The sequence below is a fragment of the Heterocephalus glaber genome, unplaced genomic scaffold, assembly GCF_053883595.1.
Source record: "Heterocephalus glaber isolate CG9 unplaced genomic scaffold, H.glaber_assembly_v1.0 deba00000896, whole genome shotgun sequence".
NCBI lineage: Eukaryota > Metazoa > Chordata > Mammalia > Rodentia > Bathyergidae > Heterocephalus > Heterocephalus glaber.
The window spans coordinates 8,771,530-8,798,720 of NW_028258170.1; the positions used below are offsets into that span (position 1 = coordinate 8,771,530).

Here is a 27,191-nt window from a genome sequence, read left to right on the forward strand (position 1 = left end):
ATGTACAGAGGCCTATTTCTTACCCAGTATAACTATTCCTTGGCAGAACATTATCAGGAGATATCAAGTCAAAAGCTAGCTGGGGGGGTGGGGGTGGCAGGGATTTAGCTCAGTGGCACCCCACCTGCTTGGCAATGGTAAAGTCCTGAGTTCAATTCCTGGTACCGAGGGAAAAAAACTAGTTGGGACCATTTAAATGAAGATATTCAGCTAATTATCAATTCAAATATAAACAAGAGCAGCTAACTGAAAACACACCAAGTATTTAGAATAGGTCTTGTCTTAGTCACTGTCCTCATTGCTGGACACAACACCCAACACACACAACTTAAAGCAGAAGTTTATTATGGCTCATGTTTTCAGTCCACAGTCACTGGCTCCAAAGCAGGGTGATATGGCAAAGAGGCAGAGTGAGGGAAAGCTGTTCACATCATGGCAGCCAGGAAGCAGAGAATGAAGTAAAAAGCAGGAAAGGGAGATGATATGTCCTTCCAGGTCATACCCCCAGGGACTCACGTTTTCTGACCAGATCCTACCTCCTAATATCACATTTGGCTATACCTCCTCCATGAGGTGTATAAAAGGCTTTCAAAAGCCTTGCCTGTGAGTGCATGATGTTTTGGGGGAACATCTAGAAATAAACTATGGTAGCCCCCAACTGGGAACGAGGTGGTGGGACAGGATTCTCTAGTGATCATCTTCCCTGTGGAAAACTGATTTGAGCTACTATGAACACATGAAAAGTAATCTTCACAAAACCTAAGGAAACCAGGTGAGAGATCCTGCTTTTTACATAAGAACAGATACATTGCAGAGAATGGAAGAACAATTTTACACTATTTGTGTTACCCCTTCCAAACCCAGGTAGCATGATATAGAGATACCATTCCCTGGAGTAGAGGAAAGTAACCACAGGGCTTAGCCTTTAAATCTAGTACCAGACCACCACAATAAAACTTAGCACCAAGCAGATCCTCTTGGGACATGAGGCATTCCCACAGCTCCAGCAGGATGAGCTCCTGTTCTGGCCGGCATCACCATCAGCCAATACAGTGACCTTGGGTCCTAAAGAAACCTCGGCAGTAGGTAAGGCCAACAGGACCACACGCCTGGAATGGGATGGCCTGGCATCCATAGGCTTTGGCTGTGACCAGCCACTCACTGCATTAAACCTTGGCAGCCAAAAGCTTCTGCTGGAAAGAGTCATGGGCTTCAGGTACCCTCTAACACTGCAATGAAGAAAGTATTCACAGGCCCAGGGACCTAACCAGACAACTTGCACTGAAACTATTGACAGGCTTATTTCTGTAGGAAACTCCTCAACACAGTCAGACTAGGAAGACTTGATTGAGTATCTATGTTAATGTGTAAACATCAACTCATAGCCACAAAAGTCAGGAACGATCAGGGAAATATGAGGTCATCAAATGGACAAAATAAGGTATAAATGATGAACCATAAAGAGATAAAGATAGCATAATAGACTGACATAGAATTCTAATTAGCTGTTGTAACAAACCTCAGTGAATGTCAAGAAACTACAGAGAAATAATTCAGAAATTCATCAGAGAAATTTAACAGAAGGATTGAAATAATTTAAAATCAAGTAGACTAAGTCCCGGCCAATTGATAACCACGGTGGATTTAAGCATCATCTTCGACTGCTGAGCAAGATGATCTCTAAGGCAGTTTCTAGTCAAGAAATATTATTCTGACCCATCTATCAGACATAACAGATGGCTGATCCCTATATGTTTTACTGACTCTCTTTCTGTCTTCTTGACTTACATTAAATAGCACAACTATTGTTATCATCCAACAGTGCCACCACTTTTATTTGTTTACCAGATCATAAGATGATACTGGCCCATTACCCTTGACCTAGTCAACATCCACCAAAGACTTAATGATGCTATTTAGGAGGAATTTCCCTTGCACCTGCTTGGTGCAGGTGGCTTTCGCGTTGTTGCATAGACAGTGATGGGAACATCAGCTATTGTCAGGCAATGACTTGCAGGGCATCTTCGGAGTTGCCTGAATGAAAGAGCAAATGACTTGTGGTTAAGATACTAAAAAGGAAATAGTTTTTAAACCACCAGAGTTTGAGAACATATTTAACTTTTTAAAATCATTTGTAGTCTTTCAGTGTCATAAAATAACACAAAGGTGATTGTTAGGTAGACATTTGAGACATATATAGTAAAGAAATTGTGGCTGTTGCCATAAATTTAATTACATTAAATTCATAAATATAGAAACAACCTTCTAAATCTTCATTTTGTAAAGTATGCATTGATTGGTAAATGGTAATAAAATGCACAGTTATAAGCACACGTGATAATTCATTGATATATGCACCTTTAAAAATCACTTCGTTTGAGTGATTTCAAAACCAGAGTATTTCTACAAAAAAAGAATGTACAATTTTAAATAATGTTCAGATGCAGATGGATTATCAGACTTGAAACAGCTGTTAAATGACATCTAGTCCAAAAAATATCTGCTATCTGAATTACCTTTCCAACATTCATATCAAATACTCACACAGCTTTGAACAACTCTAACAAGAAGGAGCTCATTACTTTCCAAACTAGCATATGTATGTCATCCTGGAATAACTTTAATTTTAAAGTATCTACCTTATTAAGATTAAATCTGTGTCCCCAAAGTTTCTAAGCCATAAGATGTAACTAATACAGTATTTACAATTTTGCTACAGCAAACAGAAGAAAAATGGAACAAATGCTATTTATTATAGCTTTCTTCAATTTTGCAAAACTGATTTCATTCATGGAATCTTCATACTGTTTTTGCTCTCTTTCTGCCATAGGGCTGCTCAAAGACACTGAGTACGAATGAGTTCAACTAGTTTTCCTATCTGCAACCTTATCCCTTCAGCAGCTCAGTGTCCTACACATACTAGCATTGAAGGTTTGTTTACTTAAGAGCTGTGTCTAACTTTGAAACTACCAACAAAACAAGCTAGCCAAAACTTTATTGAATGGGATTGGTACATCATCAAGACTCACAAAGATATGAAATGCAGACTCCTATATAAATTTTAAAGAATTCTAAGCTCTGTTAATACTAATTTAATAGCACCAATGTTTGCATTCCTGGACTTTTTTTCTTGCTAATAGTCTGTTAGTGAAATAGTGAGAGTTTATACTGATGACAGTTAACACACATTTCCTCAGTCGTCAGATAAGAAGACTTCACCTGTTTGGTGATATCTCATTCCTGTTACAAGCAGCACTGGAATTCAGCCCCGATTCTTGCCCAACTGAAGAATCTCCTCCTTCCACTGGAAACCTCCTTGGCTGAGTTCCAAATCGTAAAACCATAACTCGCTGAAAACCTACATAAGATAGAATAATGAAGGGGGGGCGGTTATCTTCAGAGTTATTTGAAATTTTTAATGTTAATATTTTAGAAGCATATAAAATATTCTGTAAGCATTTTAAAATACTTTAAAAGTGTAAAATACTATAATATGCAACTATCCCTTATATTCAATTTTAAGTCTTGTAACAAAGGCAATATAGCCACCACATAATAAAAGTAAAATGCGCCCTTGGGATAGCGTAACTGGACAATTGTTAACATGAAGGGGCTTCAAGTCCACTTCTATGAAAAAAAAAAACTGCCTTTAAATTATTTCTCATGGGTAAGCTGAAAATAGTATTAACCAATTCCAGAATAATAGTGAGGATTAAATAAAATAATATGAACTGTGATGCTTAACACATAGTAAGTGCTCAATCCATGTTACCTATTAATTATTCAGCAAATGGTACAGAACATTAAATATACATTGGTATGTACATGAATATATGACATACATGTGATAAATACAAATAGGCACACACATTCTCACTGCCTTTCGCTGCATCTGCCTAGAATTTTCCCATTCCCTTGCCCTCACCCTTGGCTTGCTAGGGCCAACTCATCCACTAAGTCTGAATTTACATTTTGATATTTTAGAGAAACCTCTCATAAGCCTTATGAGCTAAGCCTCATTGGCACCCTTTATTTCTATTTTCTTATAGTTATTGACATTCTAATTCAGGATTTCTCAAATGTGACACTACTGACATTTGGGATCAGATGATTCTGGGGAAAATAGGATGCACTGTAGGACATCCTGTAGCCCTCATCCACTACATGGCAACTGCATATCTCTCCCAGGTGTGACAGTAAAAAGTTCTCTCCATTATTGCCAAATCTTCTCTGGTAGAGTAAGTTTTTGTTTGAGATCCCCTTTCCATTTCTGTCTTTGTCACCACTAAATTCTTAATATATAGTAGAGTTTCAAGGCACACAGTGGGCATTTCGTAACTCTACCTTGAATGAATTTGCATATTTTCAATGTTAGCCCATAAAGGTTAGGAAAAATGAAAAGTATCTTAAAATTGTTCTTATGTCTACTACGGTATTCTATGCCTACTAAATAAATGTTTATTGGTGAAAATGAACTAAATTCTTAAGGATTTGGTTATGTAATAATTTTTATAGATGGTGTGTTAATTTTCAAGAAAAAGTGTTCTGCTCATTGATAACTTAGTAAAACCATGGTAAACTGTATGGATTACTATAACTATCTATTGGTGTAGGAACTTTTAGCTTACTTGATCAAGGAAGCTCAGACTTACCAAAATAGGCTGTCTGATTCCTGTAGAGGTGAATAAATTGCTTCTACTGACCTTCCATAGAAAGCTGGAATTGCCAAAGGAATGATGATCAAATGTTCCAGTGACACACAGAAATTATGACATCAGGAGATTCTTTTACATAGTTTTCTGCCTGCTAAAATAATCAAATGTCTCAATTTATAAATCCAGCAACAAGCTAAAACTGAGATAAGAATTAAGTACTCTAAAAATAGTTTTTGTTTTATTGACACTGCCTCCTCGTCTACGGCCATACCACACCTGAACGCACCCCATCTCGTTTGATCTCAGAGGCTAAGCTGGGTTGGGCCTGGTTCGTACTTGGATGGCAGACACTGCCTTCTTTTCCAACAACAGTAAACAGATGAACTTATGAATGAAGACCTACAGTCTAATCAAGCTACACAGAATTGCACATGTGACTTTTCTGACTTTATATCCCATTCTTCTCATTCTCTTTATCTCCCAGACTATCCCCTAATAGTTCCAATTAATCCAGCCTATCTACTACATCTTTATCTCACTCCAATATCCTCAAACACAAACCAAATTTTCTTATACCTGTATCTACATGGGATTCTTTACACCCTGGACTCTCTCTCTTCTATTGCCTTGATACCTCTTCTTTCCTGTTTCCTTAAAACCTTAAAATTCCCACGAGGCAGGAATAATGGCAACTGAAAGAGGAAGAATATATATTGTCTTTGTTATCCCATTCCCTTGTCCCTGAGTGTCTTCTCTGTTTGTACCATCTTCACCTTTCTCTGGACTACTCTCCCTTTCCCAACCAGTTCTTGGCTTCTGTATCAACAGCTTACCTCACAGAATATCTGCCCTACCCAGCAGTGTTTAAGTATAACCCTAAAGACAATAAATGAACATTATTCTTCATTTGACCTGTGTTATGCTTTGTATGTAGATGTCCCCCCAAAGCCTCATGTGCTTATAAGCAGGGCTTTCAGAGCTGGCTGGAATGTGATACTGAGATTAAGAATGTATGGTACTAAATTAGTCCACTGATTGGAATTAGCATAGTTCTGGATGTGGACAGTGGGAAGGCCCACCCTGAATGTGGAAGGCACCACTCAAAAAAAAAAGCTCAGGATGGCACAAAAGGGTAAGGGAGGCTTGCTTCATTGCTACTTCAGCTGCTGCTTGCTGCTTCCTGCCTGCTCTGTTATGGGTTGTTTCTCCTTTGCAATTCCTTCTTCCATGCCACCCTTCCTTGCAGCCAGCCGATTATGGACTGAAACCTCTACAAACTGTGAGCCAAGTTTAAACCTTTCCTCCTTTAACTTGTGTCAGGTATTTTGTCTCAGCAAGGAGAAGAGTAACTAAGACAAGCAATTTTTCAGCTTTAACGCTACTGACTACTACATGCTAGGAAATATTTTTAAATTGGTCAAAATTTTTTCTTACTACCTACATATTATGCTGCATTCCTACTGTTGTTTTTATGGCTTATGTGGTAGAAAATTGGCATTTTACATCAGAGTTAAATTTATGTTAGATAAAATCTTGCCTCTACCTTCTTTTTCTTACTAGGGTGCTATCTTTGAATAAGTTGATCACCATGTTACCTTACAGAAATCTATGATTAACTTACTATGTCACAGAGAAAGTGAAATAATTACTAGCCATTGTTAGCTAATTCATCATTAGAACCTAAACATCTGCTCCTTGAAAAGGCAAATTTTTAAATATTACATTTTAAGACGAGGTGGCAGTGGGAAAACGAGTCTTAGCATAAGAATTAGATGTGATGTTGACACCATGTTAGTTCTGAAATTCTGAGCAAGTCTCTAAAAGTTTATATGTAAAACTGTAGGAAAACTACAAAGTAAAATATCTTGCAGTCAGATATTCTTTAATTCATCTCACTTTCCACTATTTTTAACTAGTTCACTTGGCACAAATTCTGCCAAGTCTCTCATGTGGGTAACACGATGAAAACAAGCAGTAGCCTTAATGATGAAATTTCACAGTAATAGAGTAATACATCAGAAGACAAAATGAACTTGACTCTATGGCAGAACAGCAAAAAGTAAAGGATAAAATAAACAGAAATAGTGGATTTAGAAGATGATGAAATCTCTAAATACTCTTCTTATAAGCACAAAAATAATCTTTTAACTCTTAGGATGCAAATTCATGACATACAGAAAAGAACTAATGTCTGAACCCACCATGTCCTAAGAAAATAGAACCATTTACTAAAGAAATATTTTCTTAGAATTCACCATGAACCATGTATGAGTTAAGTGTTAAAAGACTGAATAAATAGGGCTGGGGATTTAGCCCGTGGGTCCACCGCCTGCCTTGCAAGCGCAAGGACCCAAGTTCAATCCTCGGTACCAAAAAATCAAACAAAAAGATTGAACAAATATAAGTACAATTCCAGCTCTGGTGGAGTTTATGGGTTAGGGCTGAATATATTCTATATTAGAATATCAAATCTAAACGTAAGGATGAGTAAGCATTATCTAGATTAAAATTGGTGAGAGGCAAAATAAAAGAGACAGGCATGGGACAAACAGAAACAGTATGTGCACGAATGTCACGTGCTGCTAGACAGGACAATGAAATATGTTTATGCTAGCATAAACACAGGGTAGAAAATAAAAAGAAATACAGTCTAAGATATAAGTACAGGCCAAACCCTGCAGGAGCTTGAACCTAAGTTTAACATTTTAGGTGTTATGAGCAAGAGATCCTGCCAACAAAAGACTTCACTATCTCAGGATATACATTTTAGGTTTCACTGATTTTTCTCTGTTACTTTTCTGACTTCTATACGCAGTATTTGATTACTCCAATCTTTAATATTTCCTTTCCTCTATTTACCTCAGTTTTAATTTGTTTTTCTTCTTCTAGTTTTGTGTTTGATTTGTTGTTTTTCTATTTAATACTGAGAATCAAACCAGAACTTCACATGCTAGGCAGAAATTCTACCACTGATCTATCCTCCAGCTCTTTTTCAACTTTCTTCAGGTGGAAGCTTAGTTACTGACGGGAGACTTTTTTCTTTGATAATATAATAATTGAATTCTGTAAATTTGTATCAAAGCAATACTTTACCTGGATTCCACAAATTTTGTACTTTCATTTCATTGAAATTTTTCTTTTTAAAAATAGAAATACATACAAAAAACAGACTTATAAAAATAATTTAAATTTTTTCTTTTGCTTGTTTTCCTGGACTTACAAGTTAATTACAGTTACATTGTTTAATCTTCAAATATTTGGAAATATTTCTGTTACTCATTTCTAATTCATTCCATTTTTGTCAGAGAGCATTCTTTGTAGGATCTGAATCATTTTAAGTGTTTTTTTGTTTTTTTTTTTTTGGTACCAGGGACTGAACTTGGGACCTTGAGCTTGCAAAGCAGGCGGTGGAAGAATCATTTTAATTTGTTTAAAACTTGTGTTTATGGCTAGGATGTAGGTTACCTTAGCAAATGTTCCATGTGCACTGGAAAAGGATATGTTTCTTGCTATTGTTGAGTGAAGTGTTTTGTATAAGTAATCAGCTGGTTTACAGTTGTTCAATTTTTCTATATTCTTATTTTCTTTATAGTCATCTATTATTGAAATAGGGGGTGTTGAAATCAACTATAATTGTGAATTTTCCCTTCTTGTTCTGCAAGTTTTGCTTTATCTACCTTGAAGTTCTTTTATTACATTCACATTTAATATTGTTATATACTCTTGATGATGAATTCACACCTTTATCATGAAATATCTTTCACCCTGACAATTTTCTTTGTTCTGAATTTTGTTTTGCTCCTTTCTATTGCTTAATGGTAAAATGACATATCTTTTCCTATTCTCTTCTTTTAACCTACTATATTTGGTTTTTGTATTCAAAGTAGGTTTCTTATAAACAACATGTAGTCGAGTCTTGCTTATTTTATCCACTCCGATGATCTTTGTCTTTTAAATTATGGTGTTTCGATTATTTACACTTAATGTGGTAAGTTTGGATTTAAATTTGCAATCTTTTTATTTGTATTATATTTGTATAATCCTGTCTTTGTTCTCTTTTTTGTTACTCTGTTCTTTAGGACTGACTGAGCATATTTTAATTATTTTATCCCCATTTGTGGTTTATCTCTATATATCCTTGGGCTTTGTTTTTAATTACTTTATGGTTTATACACTGTGGTGGCAAACCTATGGGATGTGTGTCACAGTGGGCTATCTGTTATCATTAAAAGCTCTAAAAAGTTTGCCATCACTGGCTTATACATTTTTTAAGTTTTCACACTCTGCCTTCAATAACATTATACTACCTCACATGTACTAAAATAACCACAGTATATCCCACATTTACTCTCTTGCCATTTATTAATGTCATATATTTTACTTCTACCTATACTAAGTATGCTATGACATATTAGTTTTTCTTAAAGAAATTATCTAAGAGATTTTTAAAAGAAGTATTTTATATTTACATACATATTGAATCATTTTTAATGTTCATTATTCCCTTGAGTAGACCCCAGGTTTTCATCCAACATCATTTCCTTTTTTTTTTTTTTGAGTATTGGGGATCGAACTCAGGACCTTTCGCTTGCTAGGCAGGCGGCAGAGCCACTGAGCTAAATCCCTGGCCCATCATTTCCTTTTCGCCCAAAGAGGGCCAGGGATTTAGCTCAGTGGTTCTGCTGCCTTTTTTGCCCAAAGATTTTCATTAAATGGTGGTGATCTTCTGGTAATTAGTTCATCTTTTATATCACTTTCTTTCACTTTCATTTTTGAATGTTATTTTACCATATAATACTAAGTGAGAACTTTTATTTGTTTTAGGTACTTTCCAGATTTTTCTCCATTATATTCTGGCTTGCAATTGTTTCCAATGAGAAGTCTGCTGTTACTCTCATCTTTTCCCCATAATATGTAGTGCATCTTTTCTCTCTGGCTGCTTCTAAGATTTGTTCTTTTTCTCTGATATTGAACAATTTCATTAGCATGTGCTTGGTGTAGCTTTCTTCCTGTTCTTGTATTAAATGTTCACTGAGCTTCTTGAATCTGTGGGTCATAATGTTTACTACATTTGTCAATTTTTCAACCATTGTTTCTTCAAGTACTTTTTGTTCCCTCCTTAAACTCCAATTGTATACAGTATTAAACTGTTTGCAGTTGTCCCACTGCTCATTGATTCTTCTTAAAAAATTTTTATTTTTCTTCTCCACTTTGTTTTAGATAGTTTCTATTCCCATCTTTAAGGTAATCAGTCTTTTTTTTTTTTTTTTTGCAATGACCTTAATTAAATATTTTTCATCTTAGAAATTGCACTTTTAATCTGTAGAAGTCCAGTTTGGATCTTTTTTTAAGCTTTCCTTTGCCTCTTTTTAATACACTTATGTTTCATTCTGAGGTCTTGAGCATATGGTATGTATTTATCAGTTATTTTAGTGTCCCCTTTCATTTGTGTCATCTTGGTCTGCTTTTCAATGATTGATTTTTCTGAAATGTTTATTTGAATGCCAACCATTGTGAATTTTACATTGTTAAATAATTTTTAGCTCTCTAAATATTTGAATTTTGGTCTGGGTCACAAGTTATTTACAAACAGATTAGTTCTTTGAAGCTTGGTTTTAAGCTTTCCTAGGCTTGTTTATAACAGCCTTTCTGGCAAGACTAGTTTGTCTCTACTACAGAAAAAACAGCTTCCTGAGCATAATGATCCATGGAAAATAAAGCATCTTCACTGATGATAAAGGGAATATGAATTAAATCCAGCTTTGTGTGAAACCTGGAAATTTTTTTCCCTGCTTATTTCCAGTGGTTCTCTCCTTAGTTTAAGGTAGTTGCCCTACATGCATGCATTGATCAGTATCTGTGAGGAACCACCTGATGATCTCCAGTACTTTCTTTTTATACATTCTCTCCTCCCTGGCATTCTGCCTTGCAAATTCTAGCTGCACTGGTCTCCCAAAATTCTCAGTCTCATCAACTCAGGGTGGTCATTGTTCTACGTTTGGGCTCTACTCATTAGAAAGGCACTAAGTCCAGCCCACATTCAGGGAGCAGGGACTACAGGAGAGCAGGAGACAGAGATCCTTGAGTGCCTAACACAGATGTCATATTCTGACTATGCTTGTGTAGTACTTACAAATTTTCATTAAATATTTCTGGCTTTCTGTCTTGCAGAACTGAAGTTCCTGTCCCCCTTATGACTATTTGGAGCCCATGTACTTAGTTTTGGCCAGTAAGTTAAGAGTGTTCATTAATTTCTAGAGCAAGACTTTCTAGAGCTGTTCTTTGTCTATGCCAAAAACCAGAAATGTATTTCACACACTATAGAAGAATCATCTCAAAATGAATTAAATATTTAAACTATAAACTATAAAACCACTACAAGAAAACATAGAGAGAAAGCTCCATAACTTTCATCTGAACAGAGATTGCTTAGCCAGGACTCCAAAAGTACAAAATAACAAAATTAAAACACATCCATGGAATTGCATCAAACTAAAAAGCTCCTACACAACAAAGGAAACATTTAAGAGACTGAAGAGATCACCCATGGACTAGAGGAAAATATTTTCAAACCACACATAAGAGGCTAATATCAAAATATACAAAGAACTTAAAAAGAAAAATAATCCAATTTTAAAATGGGAATGATGTCTCAGTAACATTTCTCCACAAAAGGCAAAAAAAAAAAAAAATGGCCAAAAAAATGCATGAAAAAATGCTCGGTATCACTCATCATTAGGTAAATGTAAATTAAAATGAGATATATTATACCTCATTGATATATCAGACCTGTTAAGATAGCTACTACCAAAAAGAGAAAAAGTAAATGTTGACAAGAATATACAGAAAAGGCAACCCTTGCACACTGCTGTTGGAAATATAAAACCATTGTGGTTAACAGTCATCCCTTTTTCAGCATATCCACGATGTATATAATACCGACCTGGTAGGTACTCAGTAGCTGTCAGTTACGAGATCAACTGTGGTGGTATCATAGTACTTGTGTTCAAGTAACCCTTATTGTAATTAATAATGGTCCCAAAGTACAGGAGCAGTCATATGGCAATTTTATTATACTTTTTTTTATTATGATTGTTCTATCTTATTATTGCTTTTGATGCCTAATTTATAAATAAAATTTTATTGTGGAAACTTATACAAAGGAAACAATACAGTATTAATAGAGCCTGGTACTATCTACAGTTTCAGGTATCACTGGGGTCTTAGAATGTATGCCACAGATAAGGAGCCACTACTGGATATCCAAATGAATTAAAATAAGAAGGTTAAAAATAGCTGAGTTATAGATGCAACCTAGGTATCTACCAATAAATGAACAGGTAGAGGAAATATGGTATATATGTGCGATGGACTGTTTTTCAGTCTTAAAAAGAATGGAAACCTGGGCTGGGGATGTGGCTTCATGGTGGAACACTTGCCTAACATGTGAAAGACCCTGGGTTTAATCCCCAGCACCACCAAAAGAAAAGGAAAAAAGGAAGAAGCAAAAGATCCTGTCATTTGCAAAAACATGGATGAGCCTAAAAGACATTGCAGTGAATGAGGTAAACCAGGCACAAAAAGACAACTACTGTATGGTCTCATATACATATATGTAGAATCTTTAAAAACCAAAGTCATAAAGATATATAATAAAATGATGATCACTAGACTGAAACGAGTATGGAGTGGATGGAGATAGAGACTAGAGATTTTCAAAGGGTATAAACTTTTAGTAGATATGAGGAATCAATTTTAGAGGTCTATGGCATACCATGGTAATTAGAAGTATTATATATTTCAAACTTGCTAAGAGTTAAATCTTTTCACCATAAAAAAGACATGAGGAACCAAGTATGTTAATCTTCTTAATCATGCCATAATCTAAACATACACAAAACTATCAATACCATAAATTTAATATAAAATAATTAAGTGCTATGGCTTCTATCTAGATGTCCACCCAAAGCCTCATGCGGTCATAGGTGGGGCTTTTCAAAGATGGCTGAATCTAGTATGTGATGCTGAGATCAGGGATGTGATGCTGGGATTGATTCATAGTTTGATGCTAGGATTAAGGGTGTTCCAACCTGAGTGAGAGTGGTACCCACCTCCAGGATGGGTAGCTTGGCTAGGACATAAGGGACAGGAAGAGGGTTACTGCTTATTGCTTGCTGCTTCTCTACTTCACTACTCGCTTCCTTCTGCCTTGCTGCCCTCTGCCCACCATGAACTATTTCTCATGTGATGCCCCTCTACCATACCATTCTGCCTTGGTATGGACTGAAATCTCTACAAACTGTGAGCTACAATAAACCTTTCCTCCCTTAACTTTTGGTGCCAGGAATTTGTCTTGGCAACAAGAAAAGTAACTAAGACAATAAATAAATAAATAAATAATGAAATGATATAAAACAAACCAGAAATGGACCAAATAATGGTAGCCAGGGTTCCAGGGTACCAGACAGAGAATAACACTTCCCAATGAATATATATTATGAGCAAAAAATAAACATTTGTTGTTTTATAACACCAAGATTTTCAAGGTACACCACAGTATAACAAACTTTATCCTAATTGCTACAGATTTAGGTCTAGACTTAAGTTCTGAATAGGAAAACCTAAAATATGTCACTGCCTTAGTAGTCAACCAGTAGTTGACAAGGAAACTGTTGTTGAGAGCTAAAAGGATAGGAATTACATAATTCAGTGACAACTACTGAAAATTTAAAGCTTCGGGAAATGAACTGACCTAGAAGGCAGATGATTTATCTAATAAATTTCAATGCTAGAGAAAGATGTTGGAAAATAGAATGTTAATAACATGTTAATTGCTACTGACTGTCAAGTTATATAAGAAAGAGACGAGCAGTGTACAAGCAAGAAATAGTGTGCAAGCAAGAATAAAAAATGAAGAGTGTCCACAAATTCAAATTGTACTTAACAACTTGGAAAGCTATAGAATAATTTTCTTGGAATACATTGTAATTCCCTCAACACTTTGCAGCCTTTTTAATGTCTTCCCGTATTGAAAGTTTTATAGCTAAATCTAATGTAGCCTAATTGGTTTTTCTCCATCCTACTCCCTTTCTTGTTTCTTGCCAGAGACCTAACCAACTCTTTATATGGCAAACTAAGTAACTTCACGAGGATATATTACATACTATTGGTTGTTCTATAGAAATTTTTCCATGGAATATGGTGTATCCTTTTAAGCAATAGATGTTTTTCATTAGTTTTATATCAGTAAGCACATTTTTTTTTCTATTTGCTGTATTCTGTTTCAGGAGAATATATTAATCTTGCATTAGGCCATTTTTACCTCCTCCATATATACTGTCTTCTAATAGGTTTAATATCTTTGTCTTTTCCCTCAGCATTCTCTGTGATTATTTTAAACCTTCCCTCTATATCAGTAATTTTATTTTCACTTTTTTACTCTTTACTTCACACTTTCAAAAAGTATTCATTATCCATTTAAGGTAGATGGTTTTTTCTTTTACTTTGGTTATATTACCTTAGTTTTTAATCTCAATTTTATTTCATGGTTTCATCAAATGTTTATTTACTATCTACTATATACCAGGCAAGACTCTAAATACTACGGTTACAGGTGTGCACAAAACAGGCCAGACTCAGCCCTCATAGAGCCTATTTCTCAATATATTACTTCAACATCTTGCTTTTAAATTCCTTCATCATATCCATATTCTTATTATTGTATCATATTTGTATTCAGTTCTTTTACAGCACAAAGTACATATCAATTTTCTACCCCCTTAGGTTAGTTTTTATTCCAGGTCATATCCTTCATTGATCTTTAATGTGCCATTTTCCTTTCTTCCTCCTTTCCTTCTTCCCTCTTTCCTTCCTTTTATAGTAGAAGTCTGAATGGTTCTCAATTATTTTTGTCTCTTCCTTATATTTATAATGTGAAATTCTGTCCAGTCTATTTTCTCTGCGTTTAGTCAGTTATTACTCCAATATTATCATACCTCCCAAATCACAGTGGCTTCAGGCAAAAATATTTTTCTTGCTTGTAAGAGCCTGCTGTTTGGCTTTTCCCATTTTGGCTAACCTGAATTTATGTATACTAAGGTCCTGGCATGGGTGGTATGGTAGATTCTACCTTGTTGACTCTCAAGCAAAATCCTCTGATTTAATCCAGACTGCAATTACTAATGAGACTTGTTAGGACTTTCTTAATTCAACTTCTTTTCCATGTATGACTTCCAGAAAATTTTGACTGGGTCTACAATACAAGTACATCTCTGCAAAGGCCAGAATACCAGATGAACTGACACCATAATTCACTGATATTGACTTATATCATTACCTGCAAACATGTCAAAGTTTTGCAAGTTTTGGAAGCTCCTGACTTTGGGACTTCAATGTTAAAACATGAAGTATCTGACGGCAGGCACTTTTACCACTGACTCCATATTTACCAAAAAAAGATAAAATCCAGCTACTACAAAGTCTTAATTCAAAGCTATTAATCACAAGAAATATAAATACCTTGTTGAAAAACAACTAAATAACAATATAGGAAATCCTCAGGAACATAAACAATCCGTTGAAATGTCAAACTTACCAAGTATCAGAGAAATGTAAGAACAACTGTGTATTATTTGTCCTGGTGAAGGAATAAGGTGTTCCAATCAATCAAATATTATGGCTCGTTTTACCACACACAAATAGCACATATAATGTGCTATATATATATATGTACATATAATGTAACATTTTATCAAGTGAAGAAAGCTTCTTAGAGCTTTGTAGTTTCCCAGAATTTAAGGGGAGGGAATATTAATATCATTAAAGTAATGCTTTCTTAACTGAAATCTGATCTAATTTGTTCAATGAATATTTATGCTTTTCAATGTTTCACAATTTTAAAGAGTTGATAATTTAAAGAAATGCCTATTTTTCAAGCTTTTCTTTCCCTGTTCTAAATATTGCATGCACATCAAATGCTTAGTTTTAATCCGATCTCTTCCTTCAGATTTACATTTATTTGGCCAGATCCTTGTGCACTGAGTCCTACTGTACTGAGTGTATCTCCACACGATATTGTAGTCACAATTCTTTCCTGCGTGTCTTCTATTAGATTTTAAGCTTTCTGGGGCCGGATCTATAACTTCATTTCTTTTGCATCCTCTCGGGGCCTAAAGGTTAACACACCGCGTCACCAAACAGGCAGGTCAATGAACTGAGCTTTGCCGTTTGTGTCAAAGTGTGCCTAGCTTCGGGTGTGCCCTCCTGTGTCTATTTTGTCTGAGTTTCTTTGAGTTCATCCACATGGCCAGTTTTCTATCGGAACAAAGAAGCCGGGAGTGGCGACTCGCGTCAGTGATCCCAGCTCTCTGGAGGCTGAGGCGGGGTGGTGTCGCGACCCTAAAGCAGCGACCCCGGGAATCTGAGTAAGAAATGTGACACACCGACCAGGGTGTTAAGACTAAAAGAACACTCCCTAGTGGCCCACGAGTTGTTTAAAGACACGTATTTAAAAGACCACGGCACAGCCCAGTTACCAGTTACCCTGGCATCTGGAACTGCCGCAGCTCAAAGATGTTGACAAAGCAGCAAGGAGCTGAGGTCTGGAGACTCGGTCGCTATAGTAACGATCAAAAGCAAATTTCCAATGATGAATGTCATTATATTGTATACCTAATATGTACCAATTATTAGAATGAATAATCGACAATGTAAAATAGGAAGAAAAGGTCCAAAGGGGTAGGGGTAGTGAGAGGGGCAGGGGAAAGGAAAGAAGGGAAAGGAAAAAATGATGAGAAATGGAAAAAATGGAAATAAAGTCTTTGTAAATAGCGAAGGGAGGAGGGCGTGAAGGGAGGACTAGGAATGGGGAAAAAATAAGAACCAAGATGCATTATATAAAGGTACAATTCCCAGTGAGAAATGTAATTGCGTTGTATACCTACAATGTACCAATAAAAGAATTTAATACAAAAAAAAAAAAAAGCAACTGCGCTTGCGCCGCCTGTGACAAGCGTTCTGGGGCCTAAAGAAAGGCTTAGCGACGGCAGCAATTTGTGGCAGCGCAGTGACTTACGGCCGCCCCGTCGTAGAGCGGAGCCGCGGGCGACGGAAAGGGTGGGAGTGGCAGCGCCGGGGTGTAGGCGGCCGCCGCCGGGATGACCCAGTCGGTGGTCGTGCAGGGTGAGCGGCGCCGGGGCCGGGGACCTGCGCGCCGTGAGCTCCGCGGTCCTTTTCTTACCTAACGTCCGTTCTCTCTCTTCCGCCCTGGTCGTAGTCGGCCAGTGTGGAAACCAGATCGGCTGCTGCTTCTGGGACCTGGCGCTGAGGGAACACGCCGCGGTCAACCAGGTACCGCCGCCCGGAGCTTTGCCGCCCCGGGCCGTCAGAGGAAGGAGCCGGTCGTGCTCTGTGAAGTCTCGCCGGTCTGGGATAAGCAAGCCGTTGAGATATGCTCAGTGAAGGACGAAGCGGGTTTTTAACGTGTATTGCTGGACCCAGTGGACTGAAAAGCACAGACCACAGACTTAGTTTTAGTGTTTTTCCTGATTCTGAGGGTCTTAGTGTTCTTGCGAGAAGAAGGCGGTATATGTCAAAGTGCCTCGTAAGATAGATAACACGTGTAGTTATTATAATCCTTAATTTAACCAGTCAGCTTTTAAAAATCACCAAGAATTCAGAGAAACTCATTTGATCCACCTGTTCTACAATCCTACGAGAACTCTTCTTCACTCCCTGCTGAACGTAATCTACAGATCTCATGGCTTTTACTCTATTCTACAGAGATAGTGGAGAATCAGCCTAAGCATTTTTGTGTTATATGCTTTTTCTTATAATCGCACGTTAGCTATTACATTACAGTACTGTGGAATTAATAAAAGGACTTTAATTGGAAAAGTTAAAATGTGCTATCAACATTTGCCTTTTTTTTTAATTTAGAAAGGAATTTACGACGAGGCGATCGGCAGCTTCTTTAGGAATGTGGATACCAGGTAAGATGGGGTTAAAGCCTGGCACAGCACGGTAATACTTTATTTTCATGTCAACAAGTTGGGAGAGAATTCTTTAAAGGACGATAAAAGCAGCTGATAGCTATGAAGTTGTCTAGCATTTTTATTTTCCTTATTGAGAGCATTCTCATATCAGGAATGTTTTCGTATTCTGCAGAACAGAACAATAGGCTTCCTTTTCAGATCGTCTTAAGGAACAAAAATCTCTTAACCTTGAAATAAGCTTACTAAAGAGAAGCTGAATTTTTCTCCGAAGGTATCTTGCTAATGCACCAGTAATGACTAATTTTTGAAAAGAGTTGTTTAATTCTTTGGTATTGTGAAGAAGACTTGCTGTAAGTACAGAATGTGCCAGACAAAAGGAAAAGTTGTGTATACTGTATACAACAAAGATTACTTTTGTGTAATAAAGGATATATGTTAAGTATCTTAGATCTTTCATCTGAAAGAGTAATTTGACATTCAAGGTATGTCCAAAACCTTTTAATTTTTGGTCTTCAAGTTTATGCATTTTCAGAATACTTCATAAAACCAAGTATGGTTGACTTGCACTGAAAATGATAGACACTATCAAGTTTTAATGCAGTAGAAATCCTCATTCTCGTTTAAATTGGTAGACTGGATAGTGAGCTGTTATCTTCTAGGGAACACTAATTAGTCTTCATTGGTGAAAGCCTAGCGCTCAGGGTTGCAAACTCAGAAGCTTGGCTGTTTGCGGCTTAAGAATGGATCCAGTGCTGTGCAGGGCAGTCAGATTAACCAAACTTGAAGAAATTAAAGATTAAAAAGAGGAAAGTCAGTGTAGGAATTATAACTTAAAAATACTACATACTCATTTTACATTATAGGCACATTCTCTTTTTGTATGAAATCTAACAAAGCTACATAATAATCAGATGGTTGCTTAGTAATTATGGAATAACGCTGAGGGAAGTTAGGTATGTTAATACCCGGTGTCATCTGTCTTTATGAGATAGAGGTAGTTGTCATATAGACCAGTTCGTATAGACCATTATTTGTGGTCTGGAGCTAGAGGTAGTTGCCATATAGACCATTATTTGTGGACTGGAGCATCTTTTCTAAATTCTTATGGTTGACACAAATTTGCCTGTGTAATAGCTTTTCCAGGTGCTTCTTCTAAGTTCCTACTCTCAGCCCTTTTCTTTCTTTTTTTGTTGTTTTGTTTTATTTTTGTTTTCTTGAGGCAGGGTCTTACTATGTAGTTAAGGCTGGCCTTAAGCTCACTGTGTAACCCAGGCTGGTCTTGAACTCATGGCAATCCTCCTGTCTCGGCCTCCCAAGTGCTGGGCTTATGCGCCTGTGCCACTATGCCCAGCTCTCCTGCCTTCCTTTCTCTATAGTCAACTCTTTTGTTGAGTATTACATAGTTGAAACTCAGCCTGAGAGTTTTTTTTTTTTTACACACTCAACTATTTTGTGTAAACTGCATAAAACAATGATTACTTTGTTTATTTAATAAAGGATATATGTCCATATCTTATATCTTTTATCTGAAAGAGTAATTTGACATTCAGGATATGTCCATAAGCTTGTAATGTGTTGTAGGCTTTAACCTGAGAACCTTCTAACCTTCCTAATATCAGGTTTGGGAAGGAGAGCATAAGACGTGTGGCACCTTGCTCTTTCTGTGCACTATTAACCCTAGTCTCTATTCAAGAAGACCACATCTTTATGTATGTATACTTTTTTATCAAATTATACCTTTCAGTAGCATGATAAATATTTACCCATAACAGGAGTTGGCAAACCTTTTCCATAAAGGACTGCAGAGTAAATATTTTAAGTTTGCAAACTGTAAAGTCTGTGTCATAGCTACTCAACTGTTTTTATAGCATGAATGAAGACATAATGTCTTGGTTACTTTTCTCATTGCGGAGACAAAACACCCAACACCCAGAGTTAAAGGAGGAAAGGTTTATGTTAGCTCACAGTTTGTAGAGGTTTCAGTCCATAGTCACCTGACTCCAAGGCAAGTTGGCCTGGCAGAGGGGCATAGCAGAGAAGAAACAGTTCATGGCAGGCAGAAGACAACAAAAGCAGCAAGCAAGGAACAGTGGGTGACAATGGCAGCTTTCTTTCTGTCCCTTCTATTTTATCCAGGCTACCTGCCCTTAAGGTGGGTTGCAGTGATACCCTTAATCCTAGCCTCACATGGTGAATCAACCCAGCATCACACCCTTGAGCCTAGCAGTACACACCCTAGATCCAGCCACCTCCTCAGAGCCCCACCCATGACCTCATGAGGCTTTGGGAGTACATCCAGACACAAGCCATAATGCATAGATAGTACAGAAATGCATGAGTGGCTGAATTTGAGCAAACTTTACTTATGAAGGTAAGCACCTAGTTGGATTTGGTCTAAGGTCTGTGAAGAATGCCTGATTGACCTAAGTACCACATCAATATCAGTCCTCTGTCCTTAGTGTGTTGGCTTTTTGTCCTCATATTTATTCATGACTGTAAGATAGCTGTCTCCACTCCAGGAATCACTTCCATATTCATTCATGGTGGAGGCAGAAGAAAGAAGTTTGACACCAGCTGCATCAGGTCTTTTTTAATCATAGAAACTTCCCAGAATGCTTCTACTTAGCTCATTTGCTAGAATTGAATTACGTGGCCAGTCCTAACTACAAATCAAGCCAGGGAAATAAACATCTCACTTTTTCAGCCTAGTAGGAGGAAAAGAAGAAAGAGATTAGGAATGGCCTTTGTGTCTATCTCACCTGACCTATAGCCAACCATATTGTATAAATTGAAGTTAATGTTATTAGCCTTGGGAGATTATATGATTTTTTTCTCTTTTTATCTTTCAGGGTGGTTGGTGATGGTAGCAGTATTTCCAAGGGAAAAATATGTTCTTTAAAAGCACGAGTAAGATATATATCGTTGGATACTTACATGCCCGTAGAATTTTAGTGTGACTTCTAAAGTAAAAAAATTTACTAAGCCATGTTCAGTATAAGTAAAAGTAAGCAGATATTTGTGCGCCCCTACAATGTTAGGAAAATTTCATATTTAGTACTGTAAATTTAGCATTTTCTTAATGTTGAGGGGAAGTAAATGTTTAGATAAATGATAATGAAAGGTGCCTTCTTACCTACAAGGACTTGAACTATATACTGACATGTTAGTTTTTCATTTAAAGATAATGGAAAATTACTTTGCATTGGGGTTACTACCACTACACAACAGATCCAGCCACATTATTATTTTTGTGCTTTATTAAATTCTTTTATTGGTACATTGTAGGTGTACAACACAATTACATTTCTCATTGGGAATTGTACCTTTACATAATGCATCTTGGTTCTTATTTTTTTCCCCATTCCTAGCCCTCCCTTCACCCCCTCCACCCTTCCCTATTTACAAAGACTTTATTTCCATTTTTTCCATTTCTCATCATTTTTCCTTTCCCTTCTTTCCTTTCCCCTGCCCCTCCCACTACCCCTACCCCTTTGGTCCTTTTCTTCCTATTTTACATTATCGATTATTCATTCTAATCATTGGTACATTTTAGATACACAATATAATGACATTCATCAGTGGAAATTTGCACCTTTACATAGTCTCTCTTGGTTCTTATTTTTCACCCTCGCCCAGCCCTCCCTTCAACCCCTCCATTCCTCCCTATTTACAAAGATTTTGTTCCTATTTTTCCATTTTCTCATATTAATCCCATTCCCTTCTATCCTTTCCCCTAGCCCTCCCACTTCCTTCCCCTTTGCCCCTTTTCTTCCTATTTCACATTACCTATTATACATTTAGTCCTTATTTCCACTTTCAGTTTCTAACACCAGAGAAACTATTTGGTATTTACACATGTGTGTCCTATTTATTTCACTAAAGAGTATCGCCTCAATGTGCATCCACTTAGCTATAAATGTCTCTAATTTCTCATTTTTTATGGCTGAGTAGTACTCCATTTTCTTAAAAAAACCCACATTTTCTTTATCCAGTCTCCAGTTGATGAGCATTTGGGCTGTTTCCAAGTTTTAGCTATCACAAACTGTGCTGCTATGAACATGGGTGCACATATATCACTGTGGTATGATTCTTTTAATTCTTTGGGGAAGATCCCCACCAGTGGACTAGTGGGGTCAAATGGGACTTGCAGTCCTAGTTCTTTGAGGTATCTCCATACTGATTTCCACAGTGGTTGCACCAGTCTACACTCCCACCAGCAGTGGAGCAGGGTTCCTCTTTCCCCACAGCCCCGCCAGCATTTGTTATTGGTTGATTTCATGATAGCAGCCATTCTTTCTGGAGTGAAGTGGAATCTCAACGTTCATTTGCATCTCTCGAATGACCAGAGATGTTGAACATGTTTTCATGTATTTATTTGCTATTTCTACTTCTTTGTCTGAGAAATGTCTGTTCATTTCAGATGCCCATTTTCGGATTGGGTCTTTAAATTTGGGAGGTCTGATCTTTTTAAGTTCTTCATAGATTCGAGATAGTAGACCTTTGTCTGAGGAAGAGCAGGTGAAGATTTTTTCCCACATTGTGGGTTGTCTCTTCACACTGCTGGTGGTTTCTCTTGCTGTGCAGAAGCCTTTTAATGAAAAGAGACCCCACTTGTTGATTGTTTGTGCTAGTTCACGGACAACTGAGGTTTTGTTCATAAAATCTTTTCCTACACCGATGTCTTCAAGGGTTCTACCTAACCTCTGTTCCAACTGGTTCAGAGTTTCTGTTTTAATATTTAGATCTTTAATCCATTTTGATTTTAGTTTAGTGCATGGTGAGAGATATAGGTCTAGTTTTAATCTTTCAGCCACATTTTAGTAAAACCATAATCATGTAGTTTTTCCTGAACAAAACTTCTTCTAGTCAGTAGCCATATTTGTACTTTTAGTGTCATTCCAGCATTTCTCTTTTGTGAGCATTTCTCTGTAAAAAAAACTTTTTCTGATTGTTCATTAGTAATCTTTTACTATAACAAAGTCAATTTAAATGCTATGGAAAGGTTTGAGATGCTGAGGATCAGACCTTGTATTGGAGCTGAAAACCTGGACAGTAATAGTATTGTGGCACTTGAGAACCACTCCTATTTCTGTGATCTGTGATTGTCCTTGGAAAACAAAACTTCAGGCAGAGATCACGTGCTTGTAAGATGTTAGGATAGTCATTTAGCATTTCGTGTACTCCATGACCTAGAAAGAGCTAGCATCCCAATCCAAACCTTACAGAGAGAAAAAAAAGATACTTTGACATTTCTCGGACTCCTCTCAATTTGAGTGAATGTTTTTATTTCTTACAGTAAAAGACACATTGAAATTAAACCCTTTCATAATACTCTCCTTTGCATCAAACACTCATATTCCATCATTCTTGCCGTCTTCTGAAATAGTTTTGGAAGTCTGTTGTTCTTAAGTTGTGCTGTCATAGCTGCCTCAGTATCTTGAATCAATTCAAAATATTTGCTTTTATGGTCATTTTGACATAGGTGCCAGACATGACACAGTGCCATGTCTGGTGAATAAAGTGGATGAGAGCGTATTGTAATATTTTTAAAAGCTTGCCATTTCTGTGAATGGCAGTAAGCAGCAGCATTCACCATCTTTTTGATCACACATTGTAAAACAGTCATGAAAGACACCTAGAATTGCCTAAGAAAGTGGTAGGAATAATGGGATAACTGAAACGAGGGAGAGTATTTTGAGAGGGATTAATGGCAATGTTTTTTACTGTTGCAGATTTTTAAAAATATAAACATTTATTGACACCTCATGCATTTTTATTTTCTGCATTGTAGTGTAGGTTATCCTCCATGTGGATAAAGTGTCCTACAATGAATATCAGATTGTAAATTACTCGAAGGAACTCTCTTCTGTCTTTGACCTCTATTTAGTGCCGTGGTTTTACACATAATAGTAAGTTTATTCATTTCACTTATAGTTTTGGGCTGTGATTCATAAAGAACACTGGTTATTCCTCATGAGCAAATGAATTAATGATGCATCTTGCATTTATTGAGAACTTTTTCTGATTAAAGGTACCATCTAGGTTTCTAAGGCCGATTGAGGGGTTGTTGGGTCCCTTTTTTACCACTTGGCATTTGGGAGTAGGATAAAAAGTTCAGAATGTATCTTTTAACTGGATTCCACTTTTGAGCACAGGGAAATTTGCTTTTTAATTCTTTTTTTTTCCCCCCACTAAGTTTATTGGTACATTTTCGGTATGAAATACAGTTACATTCATCATTGGGATCTTGTACCTTTACGTGATGTATCTTGGTTCTTATTTTTTCCCCTTCCCTTGCCCTCCCTTCACCCGCTCCACCCTTCCCTATTTGCAAAGATTTTGTTTCCATTTTTTTCCTTTTCTCATATTTTTTCTTTTTCCTTTTTTCCTTTCCCCTACCCCTCCCACTTCCCTTGCACCTTTAGACCTTTCCTTCCTGTTACACAATATCAATTATACATTTTTAAAATTACAATATCAAGATCTAGGAGACATTACCACAGATTTTACAGAATTTAAAAGGATATAGAAAGCATATTTCAAAAATCTGTTTTGAAATAAATTTGACAACTTCTAAGAAGTACCTTGGAAGACAAATTAATGAAGCTAACTGTGGAGGGAATATAAAATTTGAATAGCACCTATTAAAGAAAGTATATTCCTAGCTTGAAAACGTACCTATATCACAACAGCAGGCTCATAAACATTTTAACTGATAAATTATATCAAACAAAGCAGAAAAAAGGAACACTTCTCCCCTCATTTTAGGAACTCAACCTTGTGCTAATCCTAAAACTGGATAAAGATAATAGAAGAAAAAAGTATGAACATAGATAGAAATTTGTTTAAGAAAACAAACTATTAGAAGTCAGATCTGGCAGTATGTAGAAAGTGGTTTTGTTATAGGGATGGCAGTGTTGGTTCAGCATTGGAAGATCTACCCCCAAAAGTCATCATTTTAACAGAGGAAAGGAGAAAGCCATATGATCCTGTCACTAGTTGGAGAAAGAGTATTGGACTAAATTCTACAGCTGTTCATGGTAAAAGCTATCAGGAGACTAGAAGTAGAACAGAACCTTCTCAACAGATTAAAGACATGTACTCCATACTTCCAGTGAGAACGCCTTATATGAATGGAGAAGATACAATGCTTTCTCCCTAAGGTGGGGAACAAGGACAGATATGCTTACTCTTTATCTGTCTATTAAACTTTGAAACCTAGGCCCCACCAAAATAGTCTGGCAATAAAATGACACAATTAGGATAGGATTGCCAAGGTAGAAGCAAAATGTTTATATGTAGATGAAATGATGATCTACAGAGAAAATAGTAAGAAATCTCTAGGAACCCCTAGAACTTGTATTTGAATTTAGCAGGATTAGAAAACACAAGGTATATATAAAAATTCAGGTCTGTGTATACTTGGTATAAATGAAGAATTGGATATTGAAATTTAAAAGTTATGTAGGAGTACAAAGGACCTAGAAAAGTCAAAACAAAAACAAAAACAGTGTTGGAAGGTGTTTAGTACCTAAGTTTAAGACTTCTTCTAAAGCTACAGTAATCAAGGCAGTGTTGGTGTAAGGAAAGACATATAGATCATTGGAATAAAACAGAGAATCTAGAAATAGAACCACACATATATGGTCCACTGATTTTTGAAAGATTATTTAACAGTAGCATTTTATAGAATATAAACTCGGTTCAAGAGCCGAGGAAGAGATAATGTTTTCAGCAAATGTCACTAGAACACCTGGTATCCATATATAAAAAATTAACCTCAACCCTTTATTTCCATACATGAAAATAACTTGAAGGGATCTATGAACCTAAATATGAAAGCCTAAAAGTATAAAACTTTAAGAAGAAATTATAAGGGAAAATGTTTATGAATTCAGGGTAGGCAAGAACTACCTAGTATACAAAAGACATGATGTATAAAAGAAAAAAATTGATAAATGAGATTCCATCAAAATTTAGGACTTAAAATGACATCATTAAGATGAAAAGTAGTCCTTAAAGAGACCATATTTGCAATGCATATAACCTATGACCAGAATATATAAAGAATTCTTAGAGCTCATTAATAGACAACCCAATTAAAAAGTAGACAGAAGATGATAACTAGCCAGTATAGCACAAGGAAAGGTGTGCAACTCTAGAATCAGACAAATACTAATCAGTACAATAACAAGATTGAATTATACACTCATTAGGGAGATGAAGTTCAAAGTTTTCAAAGCCTTGTCATGACTTTTTCTTTTTGTTGGATTCTCCCCCTTTGTGATTAATTTGTCACGCCCAATAGATTCATTCTGCTGGGTTTCCTGGGGTTGTGATCTTCATTGTCTTTTCCTAGGGTATTGTCTAAAATTTTTTGGAGTGCCGGTTTGATATTCATGAAGTTCTTGAGGTGCGCTTTATCATGAAAGTATCTTATTTCTCCATCAATTTTGAAAGATAGTTTTGCAGGGTACATCAATCTGGGTTGGAGGCTGTTTTCCTTTAGGGCTTGAAATACATCACTCCAAGCTCTTCTTGCCTTGAGGGTTTGCATTGAGAAGTCTGCTGTGATTCTGATGGGCTTTCCTTTGTATGTGATTTGTTTCTTTTCTCTCACTGCTTGTAGAATTTTGTTCTTCTGTTGGATTTCTGGAATCCTAACTATTATATGCATATGTGTAGATTTTCTTTTTTGGTCAAGGCTATTTGGAGTCCTATATGCCTCACTTATCTGTGTGTCAAGTTCTTTTCCCCTCCTTGGGAAGTTTTCTGCTATCACTTCTGTCAACAGTTTTTTTATGTCATCTGTACTCTCTCCTCTTTCTTCATTGACTCCAGTCTTATGTTATTCTTCTTTGCCTCATCTAGCAGCTGCTGGATTGATTTCTCGTGTTCCCTTACAATTTTAAAGCAATTTTTCTTTTCCTCATCACTAATTGCAATCTTTTCTTCTATATGTGAAATTCTATCCTCACATTAGTTCATTCTGCTGCGTAGAATTTCGATGGAGTTTTTAATCTCCTGGAAATCTGTTTGCATCTGTTTTATGGATTCCATTTGTTTCCTATGTTGGGATTCCATCATGTTCCTCTGATCCTCTAGTTTTTTTATGTTTTCTCTCTAGATTTGTTAATTATGTCTTGCACCATGAGCACAATCTTTGCTGTTATCTGAGTAATTATTTCTGATTTCATTTTTCCCAGATCCTCTTTTGTTGCCAGTTCAGAGAGTCCAGGTGGTTGAGTATCAGATTGTTCCATCTCGTTTCCCTTTGGGGTTGCTGTAGGTGATCCAGAAGTCTGTTTTTGAGGCGTGTTTACGTGTCTTCTCATTTCCACGGGGGCGAGGGGGGGGTGCTTCTGGCGCCGTGTGGCTCACCTTCTCTGCCCAAGGAGCTTGGGATGGTGGCGGGTGAGCTTCCTTCCGGGTGCTGGGACCGGCTCAGCTTCTCTGCCCTCTGATTCGGTGTTTTCCGCACGACTGGTGACCTTGGGACCGTGTCCTCAGACCTGACTGTCTGCAGCCGGCTGATTCGGTGTTT

At 36.8% G+C, this 27,191-nt stretch overlaps 2 protein-coding genes across 10 annotated transcripts in view; one reads left to right on the plus strand and one right to left on the minus strand.

Moving 5' to 3' along the window:
* Positions 1-328: 328 nt before the first annotated feature.
* Positions 329-17,074, minus strand: Fam229b (family with sequence similarity 229 member B). Its single transcript, XM_087207956.1, is given in 5 exon segments — positions 329-1,936; positions 1,938-2,034; positions 3,220-3,358; positions 4,704-4,806; positions 16,894-17,074. Coding segments are annotated over 4 exon segments (267 nt in total). The 5' UTR covers positions 4,711-4,806; positions 16,894-17,074; the 3' UTR covers positions 329-1,912.
* Tube1 (tubulin epsilon 1) overlaps positions 16,689-27,191 on the plus strand; it is a 32,173-nt gene continuing 21,670 nt past the window's right edge. Inside the window, exons 1-4 of one of the 9 annotated variants that reach the window (XM_087207928.1) lie at positions 16,689-16,835; positions 16,930-17,003; positions 17,592-17,644; positions 20,497-20,554. In XM_087207928.1, coding sequence (XP_087064054.1) covers positions 16,811-16,835; positions 16,930-17,003; positions 17,592-17,644; positions 20,497-20,554 — 210 coding nt within the window. In that variant the 5' untranslated portion in view covers positions 16,689-16,810. Of the gene's footprint in view, positions 17,004-17,591; positions 17,645-20,496; positions 20,652-23,438; positions 23,557-27,191 lie in introns of all 9 variants that reach the window. The other 8 variants (XM_087207935.1, XM_087207927.1, XM_087207931.1 and 5 more) reach the window with 8 other exon arrangements.